Genomic DNA, 18736 nt, shown 5'->3' with positions numbered 1-18736 from the left:
TGTAAAGAGATTCACCCTGGAGGCATTTCTATTCTGAATGTACAGAATCCAATCTCTGCACCTCAACACTGCACCCCAGAATGTAAAAGCAGAGCTGAAAAAACAAACTTCCTTTTCCTGTTTGGGTTTGGCAACTCCTAAAAAACTGTATCATGCTGATTTTCATTTTAAAATGGAAAACAGTGTTTAATAAACCCTAACATACATTTCGAGTAATCTTAACTTTTAAGTAATCCATTATTAGTATGTTTGTTATTATTTGGCTTAAAGAACATTTGCCCATTGAAGTGAATTCTACATTGTAAAGCAGCTGAGTGCATAGCTTATATTGAGACATCAGAGTGGATCAGTACCAAAGAGGGTGTGAGAAAATCTTTTTTTTCAGTATGAGTTAATGCATGCGTAGACAAACTAAGGCCCCGGGGCTGGATCCGGCCCAATCGCCTTCTAAATCCGGCCTGCGGATGGTCTGGGAATCAGTGTGTTTTTACATGACTAGAATATGCCCTTTTATTTAAAATGCATCTCTGGGTTATTTGTGGGGCATAAGAATTCATTCATTATTATTTTTCAAAATATAGTCCAGCTCCCCACAAGGTCTGAGGGACAGTGGACCAGCCCCCTGCTGAAAAAGTTTGCTGACCCCTGAGTTAATGGGATGAAAATTATTTTAACAGCAACAAAATCTGTTCCTGGTTCTACGCCATTAGAACCAGGAGTTGCATGTTCTGTAGAAATTGCAAACCTGTTGTAAGCTCAGAAAGCAAGAGAAGCAAATGGAGGCAATACACTTGCTTGCATTGCAGACTGTCCCATCTCTCCCCCCCCCCCCGAAACTGGGCTATGTTAGGCAAGCATGCTCTCACAGTGATTCTCCTGACTGCAGTCCCTCTTCTTGTCCCATAAAAACCACTGAAAGGTAAAGGTAAAGGTACCCCTGCCCGTACGGGCCAGTCTTGACAGACTCTAGGGTTGTGTGCCCATCTCACTCAAGAGGCCAGGGGCCAGCGCTGTCCGGAGCCACTTCCGGGTCACGTGGCCAGCGTGACAAAGCTGCATCTGGTGAGCCAGAGCAGCACACGGAAACGCCGTTTACCTTCCCGCCAGAGCGGTCCCTATTTATCTACTTGCACCCGGGGGTGCTTTCGAACTGCTAGGTTGGCAGGCGCTGGGACCAAGCAACGGGAGCGCACCCCGCCGCGGGGATTCGAACCGCCGACCTTTCGATCGGCAAGCCCTAGGCGCTGAGGCTTTTACCCACAGCGCCACCTGCGTCCACTGAAATAAAATTAATAAAATCACTGAAATAAATTAATAAAAAAATATGTAGCATCTATACAGTATCTATACCCAGGTGGTGCCTTATTTCTGTTCCTCACTCCCCACTGAATTTTTGGCTTGCTATGCCACTACATATGAATATCCATGTATATCTCTGCGTGCGCGCACACACGCACACATGGACTGTGGATAGGCAGCTCCTGCAGCTGCAGAAGTTTCCGCTGATATTTGTAACTCATGAATTTTTAGCAAACCTCATGATGCATTAACAGAAATATATCATTTTGGATGAAATATGAGCATAAACATAGCATTTTCACTTTCAAAACTGTCATTTTGGATTGCACCACAAGCCTTATCACCAGCCTCCTCGGGGAGTGAACTGAAGGTTGGGGGCAAATGTTTTAAATAAATAAATATATGGAAAAAATGTACGTTTACAGCAAAACCTTTTATCTGTATACTCAGAAACAGTCCCACTGAGTTCAGTGGGGTTATTCTCAAGGAAGTGGATTTAAGAATTAGCCTTACTTGCTCACCTAGAGAACAACACCTGAAACCCATGCCACTACATGAAGATTCATTCAAGAGATTAATATTTTGAAATTCACATTTCCATTTGCAAAAATGCAGAGGAAGTATCCACACAGACTGATTTCAGAGAGCAAAATTATTTTCAAATAATTTGCAAAATGTTAGTTTTCCATCATGATTATTATCTCATCAGGGGGCTGAAGGAAGAAGTTCCCCATCCCCTTTCTCTCTCTCTTCTATGTGAAGAGGATAAACCACATTCTGTCGAATTCAAATGGCTGCATTACGCAGTCAAAATGGATGACAAAGGATCAAACCTCCATTGCTTTACTCTAGAAAGACATTCTGTTCTCCTACTTAAACCACCTGCTGACAGTGGGAAGTCCCTCTCCAACTTACATTCTTTATGCTTATCATCCTAGCTTTCTCTCTGCTTTTTGTTGTTTTCCCACTCATCCCTCGAGCATCTATACTCCATCTGGTGAATCCATAACCTTCTTGACCTGGTGTAGAGTGTTTTTTGATGTTGGACCACACTGAGACCACCAGTGGAGTGGCCGCATGTGCAAGTGGTTAAATTAATTAGCTTTTCTTTAGAACTATAAACTAGCATAAAGAATGGCTTGCTGTGATAAACTTTCATAGCAAAAAAGTGGCTATTATATGAAGTTATAAAGAACTAATTAGGTTCTCTTTCATGTTCTGTATAAAATGGTTCACTCTAGGGAGCAATTGGAGAGCTAAAATCCACATGCTGCTCTGTCTATTAAAGCAGTGTCTCTAACATCACACCTATCAGAGCAATGAGAGTGCTGCCCAGTTCTTACATTTATTATATTTCTGAGTTACACTACTACTGAGTTCTCTGGGTGACAACCATTCAATGTTGGGTAGTTTGTTCAACGTTTGCTCAATGTTTTATCTGTTATAGAGAACAGGGTTGATATTCGATAAGATGGAAGGTAAGATAGACCTTGAAATCTTCTATAATTAATGGCAAAATGAAAATTTGTGTAACACAACCCACACATAATTAAAACACCCATGTTCAACATGCTCCTCGACTTTTAGCTTGATCAGCAGCTTGAGCACCAAGAGCTGTGTCAGCAAATCACAATACGTAATACTGTGCTAGAAATGAATTGTCACCAGTACACTATTTTAAGGCTGCGGTCCTATGCAGGCTTAAGTAGCAATTCTATAGCAAGATCCGCTGGGATGAGCAGAGTGAGGATCCAGAAGATCTCTGGCTGAGCCAGGAGGTTTCCAGCCCAGCTGGAGATACAACAGCATATCTCCCCTGTCCCAACTAAGCTAACACCCTGCTAGCTGAGCGGACCCTAAACCAGATTAAGCCTTGAAAAAGTGGGTGTCTTGGAGGCATGGCAGGTGTGGGGCCAGAGAGGAGGGTCTCAGGCTGGATCTTAAAAGCATTCAACTCAGTCATGTGACCTGGCATCCCTGAGCCAGGTAAGCCAGTAAAGGTGTGATGTGACTCAAAACACTATTTTAAAGGCTTGTTTTCCCTCTGCTTAGGTTGACTCAGCCAAGAAGGACTCCATGAAGTTTGACTCTACCTTTGGGGTCCCAAGTTCAATTGCTGGTGTCTAGGGCAGAAGTCCTTCATGAAACCCTAGAGATCCACTGCTATGGCCAACAAAACTGAAGGAGATGGACCTAGAGTATGACTTGGTTCAAGGCCACTACCTTTATTTTATTCTTAAGACCACAGGCATGACAAATTTCTAGCAATGCATACATGCCCAGGCTGTTCACTTAATACGTCTGAGGTTCTGCTACTGCTTCCTGGCAACCTTAAGACCTTGACACATCATACACCGTTGTCATCTCAACCATTCTTATGTGGCTCTTTCAGTAGAACCTTATAGTGAGTAACTTTTGCAATCTGTCTTTTCTCTTCCTGAATGCCATTCTGATGAAGTTAACAGGAACAAAATTCTACTCCCTTTGTGCACACTTATGGATAAAGGAAAACTGATTAAAGATAAAGGTTGGGATGTGAATGACCCTCCAGAGCATATTTGAGGGCTAAAAGGGGAGAAGAGAAACCGTAAGTCCCACTGAGCAAGCGGACAGACATCATTGGATGTTGCCCACATATGTCTTGACAATTAAGAAAGAATGCTTTGGCATTTGAAGCCATAGACCTATGTGTATTTGTCCACCTTTACAAATACTAAGGGGGGGAGTATATTTTTTTGTAACTCGTCCTATACCCATCCAGTTTATGTGTTTATCAAAATCTCATTTGTTTGATAGTTTTAGATTTAATCGTAAGATTAAGGAATAGGATATTTGAAATTAATGTTTCAGTAAATCAGCTTTTATCTCTTCCCATTACTATAATGTCTGATTTTTTTATAGTTGAATTTCCTGCTTGGGTTATTTTAAAGTTTTCTTTTCCCTGTGTTCACCTCCAGACAATGATTCATTGAGAGCTGAGATAACCTAGGGCTTTGAATCCAGGATTTCTCTCTCCTCCCCACCTTTTCAATCAGAGTGTGTCTGACATTATTACTTTTTTAAAAAAACATTTTTATTTTGCGACCCAGCTAACTCCCTTGGTGTTTCTTCTTCTAGAACAATGAAGCAGATTGAAATACCTCATGGAAGAGCAATCAGTATTCTGCCCTTTCTATTAAACTACTCAATTATTTATTGAGATTAAAAGAGATTTTACCGTTTAGCCCACAATACAATTTACATTGTAGATTTCTTTCTGCATGAAGGATTCCAGTCACTCCTAGGGAGAGATGGGGGATGGGGACTATTCTGTCTTTATCAAATCAATAACTGTTAATTAGTACCTTTGTTGTTGTCCATTCCTCCAACTGCATACAGGGTCCCAACTGTGGATTTTCTTGGTTTAGTTCTTGGGCTTTGCATAAGAGTCCGTCTTTCTGGCAAGAGATGGTATTTCATGGCTTCCAGAATCAGCTTCTGACATTCCAGGTCATCTTTAAAAAGTGCGTGGTTTTCTAGGTCAGCTAAAATCTGTGAATTATATGAGTTGTGATTTAGTAATGACATCCCATTCTTTATAGCCCAACTCCCGGAGAGTTCTGCTTACACAAGCCTCAGTGACATGAATGGGACTTGGGCTGGGGGATGCACTATGAGCTTCAAGGCTAAGCAGGGTTTGAATATGTATTTCCCCAGTCTATCTTCAACATGCTCTGTTCACGGAGTCACACAGATGCTGTATGGTGTGTGGGGTATACAGTGAAAATAAAAGTTCAGACAATGAATTAAGGACTAAGCAAAGACTTGAACTTCCAGGTATCAAATTCATGTGAGACACACCTGGTTTACACATTGCGTGACCAGGCAGCAACAGCCCCAGCCCCCCAGGGATCACAAGAAAGGAATAAAGACTCTGACAACATTATATGGAATTAAAATTAGGCCACAACTTTATTAAATTTCTGAATGTAGGAAGACCTTGGCTTAGGCCTTGGGAGTGTATCCCTCTCAGCCCCACAGCCAGGGGGAACTGGGGCTCATCAGGGTGAATGGGATATGGGGTGCTCTGCGTGATGTAATTGTAGAAGGCAACCCAGCCCATATCCCCGCACGCAGGGTAGTTCACTGACAACCTTTCAGTGTATGGCCAGTGACACCCATATATATAAGCCCTTTAAGAGGGGGATCCTGGAATCACTGCTGCAGGGGGTGAGTCACTACTTCATGCCCACGCCCCCATATAGGGGGGAGAAAGACTAAAGGATTCCACCCAAGGCCATAGCCGTCAAAGTTGTGACGAATTGCTACGGGGAAGACAAAACCTGCCAATGCAGGAAAATATCTTTCCGGTACTTTGACAGCAACCAGTCAAAGACCATAGCAGCGCCCGCTAAAGAGGAAGAAAAAGTTAACCTGCAAACAAGAAACATTAAACAAAGGGAGGGTAGGGAGGGTGAATCTCCAGAGCCAACTGCCTGGCTATTTCAGCTCCACCCCCTATTTATAAATGGGGCTGGCCCCACCTCCCAGCAAGAAACTTGACCGCTGAGGCTGGGCGTGAACCTCCAAAAATTAACACTGAGAGGCAAGCCAGCCCATTTGTCAGTAAGCTCCCTGGGAACTGTAGCAACACGCGCGATCCCGCAAAAGGGCACCCACAATGTAAAGTGTGATTGTCATTATGATAAACCATAAACCATGGTTTATGCTGTTCAGTTGCATTTGCCTCCCTCCCCCCCCCCCACCCCGGCGCCATGCTGGAAGGAAACAAACTACAGCACTATCTTCGGATTATGTGGAAACCAGCACTTGTAGTATGTTTGGGGAAAGCAAACCATGGTTGACATGTAATATTAAACTAACACTTCATCCTGGCAAGGCATAGGGAGAGAATGCACAGGCCGCAGAGCAGTGTGCACCAGTATGCTTGTTATCTGTGGCAGATAACTCATTGTTTGTTTTAGACCACAGCTTACCGTTATGTGCAAACGGGAACATTCTCTACTGGGTCACAATGCTTCCAACTGATGCTTAAGAAACATGAGGTAAAATTAATTTAATTCTAATATATCCAGAAAGGCAACCTTGGAGCGAATGTCAATCCTTGTAGTAACTTTAAAAATAATAGCCACAATAACAGAAGCGTACACATTTTCTCAGAAAATAGTCAAAATTGATAACTTGTTTTACTATCTGCCTTAGATAAATTTAGAAAATATGGCTGATGCTAGAAAAATCTCCTACACAGGAAATTAACCTGTAATGTTGGTTCAATAAGTCAGCAAAGCAAATACTGGGCTCCCGCCCCTGTACATTTCATCTTCCCAAAGTGTTGGATGGAATAACTAAAATTTAATTAGCTGCTGCCCTAGCTCTATCATAAACTTCCCTTCCATGCTATGCATCCCCAGGGGAGTTGAGTAAATAGCTTGTTCAGAAATAAGTAATACAAGAATGTATCTGCATCTATCTGACAATTTTTCAATCAATGGAAGAACAGTATATTTCCCCCCCCCCTCTCTCTAAGACACAACTTACACATCCTGACATCACAATGTAGTGTGTTTGACAGCATTCCCTGTCACCAGCAGCCAATTATGTGTCGTAGGAAAGCATAGCAACAGAATTTCTGGAAGACATGGGTGAATTGCCTTAGAGTTACAGGTGGAAGAGAAGAAACATGGAGCTCTCCATAAGTGCTAACAGCCACACATTTAATATAATGTGTTGTTTTACCCTTACCAAGCGTTTTGTACTAGAAAATGCAAGCAGAAGAGTGTACTTAGTGTTAGAATTACTTTAACAGAATTAGAGATTCTATTAAAGAAGAAGAAGAATCGTTCTGCTTGGGCTTGGAAAAAATATTGAGAATAATCACATTGTGCAGACAGGAATTCCATAGATGCCTTCATCCATTCCCAATGTGGCACCACTGTAAACATTTCACCAAATCCTATGCTTGGTCATTAAATGGGACGAAAGTCGTTGAAACAAAAGCATGAGAATCCAGTTTTAAAACCAATAAACAGAATTTATCAATTTATTGCAACATGTTCACACTGAATTCTTCTCTGTAATGAGAAAGCAGTTGATGCAGATGTTGAATGATTCAAGGACAATGAAATTCTTCGTTGCTGTGCATAACCAATGCAAGTCAATTTGTTTATCAACAGAGGAGGCATGACTAGTATAAGCTAATGGCAGGAAAATAAGGACAAAATGTTAAAAACACTCAAAGAAAGATAAGCAAAAGAGATGTTGAAAGATTATCTTTTCATGAGATTAACTGGTATTCAACACAATCCTATGTATGGGTTGTATTCAACTAAGTTTTACTAAGAGTCAATCTATTTAAATTAATGAATATGAATAAATTGGGGCCATTAATTTCAATAGGCTCACTTAAGAGTAAACTTAGTTGAATATCACAATTTGTTTAGCTTAAAACAAGATAGTGTGGATAGACTGTAAATTCATTAAATAGTAAAAAGACAGATACACATTTAAAGTGCTTTTTAAAAATCCCGCTGAAGGGGGGGGGAGATTGATGGAAAGGAAGCCTCACCCAACATGGCAAGCATTTCTCCCCAAAAAAACTTTATTGGGGTTCAGAATTGTGTCTTCTGAAAATTTCTGAAGCAGAACCTCAATTTGAACCTATGAATGCAGATAAAAAATCTGGGCTGCTTTTCAAAGTCTGGCCCTATATTTAGTTGGTAAATTATTTTAAAATCAAATCAAAATAGACTTTGTTTTAGATAGGGTTAAGGCACAGTATAATGCTCCACTTAAAATGTGTTTAAATCTGTCTCTTAAGATGTAGGTTTTACATACATGACAAATGAGGTTAATTTATCTGAAGTTTTATTCTCCATGTGATGGGCCTAATTGTTGAGTGTACCAACCTAGGTTTCATCTCTTAATGAGAATTTGGTTTGGCACTGGACAATGTCTTGTTTACAGGGAAATCCTAGATGTATCTGGTCAGAAATCTCAGGTGATTATATTAACAATTTTTAGATTAACACCTTTTTAAGTTTGTTAGAACTTGATATGAAAAGCTTCACTTTATATGTTGGGGTAGAAATAATTTAACCATTTTGATATTTTGTATCAGTAACACAGCTGAAAAGAATAGCCACTATACTACATACAGTGGGTTACAACTTCAAATTTATTCAGATCAAGGTGCATTTTAAAGAAACTAAGAATGAAGGTTTCTCAGAAATGTCAGTTCCTAACAATGGGCTAGAACTGACTAGAACTTTTAAGCCACATTCTTGCTGAAACACTTTGCAGTCCACTGAGTCCACATTGCAGGAATCTGATAATCTCTTCTAACAGATATCTAACACAATATCTTCTAAACCTCTTTAGATAAGACAAGGTAGATTGATTATAAACCCACTGAGTTTAGTCAGTCATTTTCTTGATGCCTTTCAGTGAAAACTCTCTTGCAACCTGCCAATACTTTCCAGCCAGTGCAAAACACTTGCTCGACCTTTTCTCGCAGCACTTCAGTCTGATCAGCTAGCTGATCAGCTGGTTATATTATTTTGAGGTTAATAGGGTATCTTATTATCTGGGGGGAAATCATTGCTTTTGTAAAAGCTCTGCAATGCATTCTAAGTAGTTATTTGTTATTCCAATCCATATCAAGATTCTGACAAAAACCCGGCTTAGGCATGTTCACAAAAGTTAAGCCTTGCAGACATCTTCTGCTCTCGTCCTTTCTAATACAAAATGCTCAAAACTTACTACAAACAACTAAAAATGTTTGATTTAATGCCAACAGTGCTCCCAGAGTACACATACACAAAAGAATGAAGTTGGATGAAAATACTGACTTTTTAGACACTGTCATATTTTCACATTTCTAACTAACTCCAACCAGCCACCCTAAATTCTCCCAAAGCAGCAACTGACATTGATGCAATCACATTAAGCAAAAACCACTGAAACTCTTGAGAGAGACAGTGAGGCCGTGTCTCCACAGCAGTGACCGGAAGAGGAATGACTGCTGGAAGGGGACTAGAGAGAAGAAATACCAGGGTGCATCTGCACCAGCAAAACCAGGCGCCTTCCCATGCCCCATCTGCAATAAAACATCTCTCTCCCATATTGCTCTCTATAGTCGCAGCAGGCTCTGTAATTCTCCAGTGACTTGACTTTACACCTGATGGCACACTCTTCCCTTGTCTCTTGAGACAGACTGATGCCAACAAACTCACACAAGGAGTAGTGCTGGCCACTGACTTGAACGACTTCAAAAGAGAACTAGACAAGGTCATGGTGGATATCAATGGCCATTTACCAAGTTGTCTATGTTCTTCTACTTCCACTGTTGGAGGCTGTATTCTTCTGAATGCCAGTTACTGGGAAGGACAGCTGAGGCGAGGCTTCCCATGGGCATCTGGTTGGCTATTGTGAGAACAGAATGCTGGACTGAATCAGCACTGGCCTGATTCTGCAAGGCTCATGTTCTTACAAACAGTGCTAAGGTGTGTGCTTCTGTCTGCTTTCTCCTTCACTGAGGCACTGGTGATGGCAGAGGCTCATGGGAAAGACTCGTGGGGTTTCTTTTTAGTTAAAAGAAAATATAATTATTGTGTTTCTAGTTAGCGTATGTGCTGTTTGTAGCAGTTTTTGGTTTATGTGTAATTTTTACTCAGGTCACCCTTAAACACCAGCTCATGTCTGGATGCAATTGCAGAGTTAAATCAGGAGTTCTATTTGCACAGCGATCTAATCAATGTACCCATGCACTGGTGCACAGAAAAGGAGGAGGAGAAAACTGTGGCCCATACACAGTGTTCTGATAATACTAGAAATTTAAAATAAATAAAAAACCAAGAGAATGATGGATTGCTAATGCCTTGGTGGCATCCAAGAACCAATTACTGCTCCTCAGCAAACTTCATTTTCTTACTTATTGCAGATGAGTTTTCATTTATTCACTGTTTATAATTCTTTTATTAAACAGGGTCAGTGTTGCTTGTAGCAGAAGATGGAGATAATTGTTAAATTACTAATGTACAAACAGCAACTCGATTAAGAGCCATCGTACATCTTGTCTATTCCAAGTTTAGATTTTCCTTTATATGATTCTAAAATCAACTTCTGGAACAAAATTATTCAAATCATTACACTATTAACATAATATTTAAATAAGTAAGGAATCTTTCAATATGCTTTGGTCCTTTAGCAGTCTATATTATAATTCTTCATGATTTCAACTACTCTAATTGATATGTGGCACTCTACAGCAACTTAAGCAAGGCATCCAAAATCAAGCAAGGGATGGTGCCCTAGGCATAAGAATATTGTTTTGTGATTAGATATCATTCTGCTGCTGCATAACAAAATAAAATACATACTATATTTGGTATTAAAATGCTGTATCACTATATAAATAATATGAGAACACACAATCTGAGACTCGTTAACAAAGGCAATTTGAAATGTAATTTTACAAAGTGTTTTGTACTGAAAATTCTTGTGCTTAGTTGGTCACTGAAGTCAGTAGAGCTCATTTACTCCAAAATGTTGTGGAATCTGAGGGGGCAGTGGGGAAAAGAAGGGGGAAGCTCTGTTGCCCAAGCAGAAATCCATGTGCTAACAATATGACTTTGCTGGATGCAACCCAGAAGGAGTAAATACTAAAAGCACAATTCAATGCATATCAATTCAGAAGCAAGCTCCACTGAGGTCCTTTAGGCTTACTCCCAGGTGCTCCCATTGAGTTGCATGGCCTATTGAATACATAGCATTTAAAATAAAACTTCCATTTTGTTTTCCCCAAAATATCACATTATTCTAACAGGAACGTTCGTCAATGTGTTTTTTTCCCCTTCATCTTTTCAGGTCATCTCATGAGATTCCATTCTAGAGAAGTTTAAGGATCCATATGAGGAAATCTTTGCACAATGACATAGCATGAATTAGAAATGCAAATTACCTTTGCTATCCCAATTGATCCAGTCTCACCTTAACCAATATTCTGATTTAGTTCGCTAGCCGTAAAATAAATCCAGTGTAATTATTCTCAATCCCTTCTTGAATCTATTTTAATTAAAAGCTGGCATTTTTCCATTGAAAGCTTTAAGTGGGTTTATGTGGCTAAGATTTTAAAATGTAACACTTTACATAAGTAATCTCAGTTTAAAGTAAAATTCTTTTAAAAATGCAATAATAATTTATCTGGATTAGTTTTTTGGATTTCCTTTCCACTGACTATTTCACATTATGTTTTTATCTTGAATGAAAATATATTATACATTATTACAAAAGCCACACTTGAAGGAAATCAGAGAGTAAAATAATTCTATTTTTGCACATACTAAAATAGTTACCTGAAGAATGAATTTCTGTATTGTCATGCCATATTACTATTTTGCATAAGCACTAGAATATCTGTAAAATAATGCCTGTATTGTGGTAGAGCTTAAATAAATGAATATGCTGTATGATAACTGACTTTTCAATGACATGACGCCCAATTTTCTGTTATGTCTGAGGCTGTGGTCTTATATACTTATATATTTACTAGGGAATAAGCCCTCAGAGTAATATGTGGTTTTCCAAATGATGCAGTCAATGTGCTGAACAGTGTCTGGAATTGGTAATGGACTGGATGGAAATGAATAAACTGACTCTCAGTCCAAAGAAGATGGAAGGATTGATGGAAGGTGGTTCATCTAACCATTGGTTCAAGCAGTTCTGGATGTGGTTGTATTCCTCATACAAGGTCACTGGAAGTCCAGGTTTTATCAATGGTCCAGTAACCTTTTCATGAGCCAAGACAGCTTCACCAGCTGCATTTCTTTTTGGACAGAGACAGCTTGGCTACTTATCCATGCCCTACTAACCTCTAGCTTTGATTACTGCAATGTGCTTACATGCCTTTGAAGGCTAAACTTTTGCTACTGTAAAATATAGTTGTTTTACTATTCACCAGGAACAGTTTGTGGGAACATATGTCTTGGATTCAGAAACATCTTCTTATCCATTTCCAAACTCAATTTAAAATGTTGATGCTTACTTTTAAAGTCCCACACTGCTTGGGATGAGGGTACATGAAGGAAAACTTCCCTCTACACCGGCCTGACCATGAATAGAGATGGTAATAAATATGCTATAAATGAAAATGAATGAATGAATGAATGAATGAATGAATGAATGCAGTGCTATGAGGGGAAGGCTGCCCAGAGATTTTAAGAAAAATGTTATCAGTATATGGATGACATAAACCTCTTGAAACCCTTTCCATCCTCTTAAGCTGTGACTGTAGAAGTCCACAAGGATTAAGACTTTCTGGGAGATGATCTATAATGAAATGAAAAAGGTATTTAAATATACCTTTCTGAAGAAACCAGAGGCCTTTCTCCTGGGCATGGTCGGCCAATTGGTGCCAAAGAAGGATAGAACTTTCTTTATGTATGCTACAACAGCAGCAAGAATACTTATTGCAAAGTACTGGAAGACACAAGATTTACCCACCCGGGAAGAATGGCAGATGAAGGTGATGGACTATATGGAACTGGCGGAAATGACTGGCAGAATCCGAAACCAGGGAAAAGAGTCGGTGGAGGAAGATTGGAAGAAATTTAAAGACTATTTACAGAAACATTGTAAAATTAATGAATGTTAGAAGGATGTTGGAATGATGTTATATGACTTTAGCAGGAATGATACATAAGATTTGGGGAAAACTGACTGTTAATTGGTGAAAGGAGGGAAAGTAAAGTTACATTATACTAAGATAAATTACAGGACAAAAATTTGAAAAGATGGAAAGGATTTGCTGAAATAGATAGTCGAACTAGAATACAAAAAAGGGAGGTGTGAGGAGGTCAAAGAAATAAGCTAATGAAAGATAAGGTTTGAGAAGATTCGTTGTATTTTTCTCTGTTGTTTTTTTAATGGATTTTATTTTTCTTTTTTTTCTTTTTTTTCTCATTCTTGTTTTTTCCTTATTGGGATGGGTTGTATTGTTTTTGTTTAAAATGGTGTTTTTTACTTTTTTTTCTGTAATCTTTAAAACTTTAATAAATATTATTTTTTTAAAAAAATAGAAGTCCACAATAAATGTCCAATGAATGAAGGTCAATCCAGGTAAGATTGAGGTTCTCTCCATTGGTCAAATAGCTCTCCGGAGAATAGGAATTTGGCCTTTTCTAGATCGGGTTGCACTTCTCCTAAACATGTAGCTTGGCATGCTATTAGATCCGACTTTATGGATAGATGCTCAGGTATCCTCTCTAGTTTATAACACCTTTTATCATATCTGGCTGATTCTTCAGCTTTGGCCTTTCTTGGAAAAATGAGACAAGGCTGCAATCATGTATTATACTTTCAGATTATCTTCAGGCCCATGCCCTGCCATTAGCAAGGGAGGCCCTGCTTTTGGTTCTGCTAATGGAGGCAGGTCTACGGCAGTACTTACAGTACTTTCTCATGTTTGGCATTCCCTCCCTAGGGAAGGGCATTTGCCCCTTTTGCTGGTGACTGTTAGGTAAAGGGACCCCTGACTGTTAGGTCCAGTCGCAGATGACTCTGGGGTTGTGGCGCTCATCTCGCTTTACTGGCCTAGGGAGCCGGCGTACAGCTTCCAGGTCATGTGGTAAACCAAAGCAGCACACGGAAACAGCACTTACCTTCCCACCAGAGCGGTACCTATTTATCTACTTGCACTTTGTGCTTTCAAACTGCTATGTTGGCAGGAGCAGGGACCGAGCAATGGGAGCTCACCCCGTCGTGGGGATTTGAACCGCTGACCTTCTGATTGGCAAGTCCTAGGCTCTGTGGTTTAACCCACAGCGCCACCAGCGTCCCACTTTTATCTACATAGCCTCATCAAATTCTGAGTGAGACTGAATCCTAGCAACTAGTTTAACCCACAACACCACCCGCATCCCTCTGGCGACTGTTAGGCATCAGCTAAAGACATATGTGTTCATCCAGACTTTTGGAAGTAAATATCCTGGGGACACAGCAGTTGAAATATGTTGTTTCAGTCTTAAGTTAGGTTCTGTTGAATGTAGGGAATTTTTATTGGATTTAATGCAATGTTTTTGAATTGACTGTATTTTACCGATGCTCTATACTGCTCTGGATTCCCAAGTGGGAGGAAAGGCAGATCAGAAAGGAAATTATCAATACAGGCCCTGATAGAATCTATTGTTAGATTCAGGAGCAGCTGACACAGTGGAGATGTGGAATGGAGCTGCCCTCCCAAAACTGGAGTCGCTGTCAGTTACTAGGATGCTTGGCAATAAGAGTTGTGAGGTCAGGGCTGTGCAGGCACATTGGCAGAGTCATTCGATGTGTTTTACATGGGGTTGTCTTTGAAAATGGTTCAGAATCTACTATTATTACAGCTGGGCTGCTAACTGGTATCAATAAAAGGAACACACTTTGCCAATTCTTAACAGAACTATACAAGCTTCCAGTTTGTTTCAGAGCGCAACTCAAAGTGTTGATTTTGATGTATGAATTCTGGAGTAACTTGAGACTGAGGTACCTAGAGGACCACGGAATCCTGTATGTTGCCCAGCTATTAAAATCATCTTTAAGAGACTCAAAATGCACCTCATTTTCCCCGAGGTGAGGTGGATGGCAACAACAGACAGAACCTTTTCAGTCATGGAGTCTCTTCTCTCCTCTCCCTCTTCCATCTGTCAGACTCCTCTCTGATGATTTTCAGAAGATAATTAAAATGCTGCTGTTTTCTTACCCTGATACTAGCTGATGAACTGCATCTGCTGAGTGGTGTTACGTGTTTGAGTTTTATGCTGTTTTTGTACTGATGTTTGTTCTATTGCTAGACACCACAGAAATTATTTATTTATCTGTGTTTGTTCAGAGTATTTTATTGTGTGCTGTTTTTCAGGGGGGGAAACCACAAAGCAGCTTTCATAAAAATATTCAAACAATAAGTATCAACACCAAAAATTCTGCAATAAAACAACGAAGAAAAGTAATGAAGAAAAAAAAACCCTCACACCTTTTTTGAAGCTGGACTGCAACACATTAAAAAGTCTAGTCTAGAGAATAAAAAAAGTCTTTATCTTTCACTAAAGAAAAAGCAGAATCAGTGCCAGGCAAGCCTCCTGGGAGACAATGTTCTAAAGATGGGGTGGCAGAAAAGGTCCTTTTTCAGGTATCTGTCATATCTCAGATGGCAAAGGGACTCACAGATGGTTGGCGAAAATTTAAGACATTGTTAATTATTGTACGCATTTCTGTCAACTAATTCCCCTTGTGATTTACAATAGTTGGAAATAATATTTGTTCTGTTTTCTTGTCCTTCTACATTTCTATACACGCTATACCCAATCCCAACCTCTTTCATCTGTATTCAATAAAGTTGTGGCCTGTTTCAGCCCAAGCCAGTCTCGGGTGTCATTTAATCTGTTGAGGGTTCGGGACTGAGAGTTGCGATGCCTGGGCCCACAATGCATATCACCAGAAAGGTTGAACACTTTAGTGCTTATTCACTAGTCTGCTGAACACAGGACAGGTTAGTGAAAAAATATACTTTTTACCCAAGTCACTGGACAGATCCATTTAGAGCAGGGGGCATTTTTCTTCTAAGGACAAATTTCCAGTACTCAGGGCAGGGTCAAGACCCTAGCATAAGGGTTGGGGGCTTTAACCCTTTATCTCCTCCTGATCTGGCTCTGAGTATCCTGTGTATGCCATTTGCTTTGAAAAGAATATATCACTTCAATGGAAGATCTGCAAATTACAAGCCTGGACCATAGCAGTGGGTTCTAGGGCCCTGATCCAGATCAGGCTGCCCACACCAGCAATCTGAGTTAAGAAAAGCACTCTGCACTTAAAAGCACAGTTATGTACCTAGCGTTATGTAGTTTACCCGAAACATTTAGTGGAGAGTATGTTCAAGAAAGGCTGTCAGGACTACTACAAGTGACACAATGCCTTCAGACAGCTATGGAATGGGCTTCCACCTGAGGTTTAGATATATCCCACACTATTGATGGCTCAGAAAAATTCCTCTAGCTGCACAGGTAGCTTATATATCCTTGTTAATTGCATCCTCTCCCTGCTCCTCTTTCCATGGATAGAAATTACTGAGTGAAGAGGAACGATTGTGCATTCAAGTGTTGAATCCCCGTTGCACTCATTGCATTCTACCTGCAATGGGGGTAATAGTTAGAAGGACCTTAAAGGCTGCTCCCAGTTTTACTGCAGCTAAAGCCATAAATAAACAGGCCCTATCTTGGCCTTCTAGAATAATTTTGGCTATGGAAAGAAAGAAAAAACCAGCAATGAAAAGAACTATGCACCCTGCATAAAAAAAATGCCTTGTTCTGTGTCCAATAAGCAAGAGACGCCTTTGTCCAGTGGCGCTGTGACCTATAGATTGCAGCAAAATACCCTGCCTGCTGCTGTCAATAAAGATTTGGCCTGATTTTATCCCATCACCATTGCACAGTCTTATTATTTTGCTGTTATCATGGGTTACATAATGCGCCTGCCTGGGCAAAGGACTTCACTGATACTGCAATTGTACTGCTGTCAGTAAACGGAACCGTCGTTAGAGAGAAACGTTCTTATCAAAATATTATTCTGATGTACTGATACCCCAGAATTAACTAAAGAAATTAACTAGAATTAACTACAGTACTTAAGATTCGTTACTAATTCAGTTACATTAATTCGGCATTTTATATTCAGAGAGATGTGACTTCAAATTCCTTTTAAAAAATCCATAAACTTCTACACTAGTTCTTTTTTATTTTAAAAGCAGCATGTCAGTTATTCAAAATTTCCACCGATAAGGCCATGAAATGAATGGCCATTGGGTCAAATTGTGTATATATAAGACAAAGAATTTTGATAGCTTTAGAATTAAACTGCCAGTACTTTTTTTTATCTCAATAGCATTTGTGACAGGTACAAAGAGTTCACATTAACTGCACTTAGTGGAAGAACAGTACATGAAATTCTGAAAAACACTGACATTTCTGGTGGTTCAGGTTCTTCCCTGTCACTCAGTTATTGAGCAAAGTGATGCCATCAGATGTCAAATGATTACAATTTTTTACACGACTATGAAATTAGCTCAAAAGCTGTCAGATCCTCTTGGACTAGCAATGCAAAGTCAATTTAATTATCAAGCAGGATATTTTCAATACAGGATGCAAATCAACAGATGTGACAATGCAGAAATCCATATGAGCTAATGGGGGTGGAGAGAGAAGGGGTGGGGGAAGGAATTTTAGCTGATGGTGACAGGGCAGGCAAGAAATCTTGGGGAGATGATGGAAAGCTCAGTAAAAATGCCAATCCAGTAGGCAGCAGCTGTGAATGAGGCAAAAGCTATGCAAGGAATGGCTGGTGCTAGCATTGGTCCAACCAAAAAACTATGGCAGACTGTGGCACCATGGCCCACCTGAAAGTGGCTGAAGGCCCACTGTTTGAGAAACACTGGTTTAGAAAAGATGTAAATAAAGACATGAAAGAGGTGTGTAAAATATATAGAGACATCTTTCTTAAAATACTAGAACCAGGGGTTATCCAAGTAAGGTAAATAAAAGGAAGTATTTATTCATGCAGCACATAGTTAAACTACCAATCCCATAGTTAGGGCTGCAAACAGATGGATTTTAAAAAGGCGATTAGACAAATTCATGGAGAAGACAGCTATGTATGGTTAGTAGACATCAAAGTTAAGTAAAACGTTCTGCAATTGGGGCAGCATGCCTCAATACCTGTCCCTGGGGGCCTAAAGTAAGAGAGGGGGTATGTCCTCATGCCATGCTTTGGGGCTTCCCACAGGAATATGTCTGGTTATTCTGGGGAAACAGCATGCTAGATTAAATGGATCTTTGGTCAACCCTGTTGTCTTTGTCCATGGAGTTTGACCAAACTGCGGGAGGCAGGGGAAGCCAGGAGTGCCTGGCGTTCTCTGGTCCATGGGGTCATGAAGAGTCAGACACGACTAAACAACAAATTGGTCAGCCCACATTATCAGCCTGTGCACAGGTGGGACAATGCTGCTCTCCTGTCTTCCAAACACATCACACCACTGGTGCTTACTGAAGGGGAAATGTAAGGTGTGGGGAGCTTGGTGCAGCAGAGCCAATCCATGCCTGTCTATCAACCTGAAACACTTTCTACTTCCTTTAAAATTCCTCAAATATTTTGTCCTAGGAGAACATCCAAATTCTTATTGAAATTTCATTTTAGGCAAAATTAAGTGCCAACTTTGTTAATAATGGCAGAGAGGGAGACCAGTCATAACAGCTCAGCCATCTTATAGCAAAGATAATTTTCTTCTAATCTTTATACAGCTGATTCTCAATGAGCTGCATAATAAACTACTACCAACACATTCTTCAAATGACTTAAAGGCCGCCACCACTACTTCTGTCATTAATACTCCAAATACAAGAGGGCCTGATGCAAA

The 18736-nt window shown here is 40.0% G+C and overlaps 1 protein-coding gene across 4 annotated transcripts in view; it reads right to left on the bottom strand.

The window, feature by feature from the left end:
- Nucleotides 1–18736, bottom strand: part of KLHL1 (kelch like family member 1) — a 134687-nt gene that overhangs the window by 44045 nt on the left and 71906 nt on the right. For all 4 annotated transcript variants that reach the window (XM_053384691.1, XM_053384688.1, XM_053384690.1 and 1 more), the window contains exon 6: nt 4644–4830. In XM_053384691.1, the coding sequence (XP_053240666.1) occupies nt 4644–4830 (187 nt within the window). The remainder of the gene's footprint in view (nt 1–4643; nt 4831–18736) is intronic.

This window comes from Podarcis raffonei, chromosome 4, assembly GCF_027172205.1.
Source record: "Podarcis raffonei isolate rPodRaf1 chromosome 4, rPodRaf1.pri, whole genome shotgun sequence".
Taxonomy (NCBI): Eukaryota; Metazoa; Chordata; class Lepidosauria; order Squamata; family Lacertidae; genus Podarcis; species Podarcis raffonei.
The sequence above is the reverse complement of the archived record's forward strand: the minus strand, read 5'-3'. Positions and strand labels throughout refer to the sequence as shown.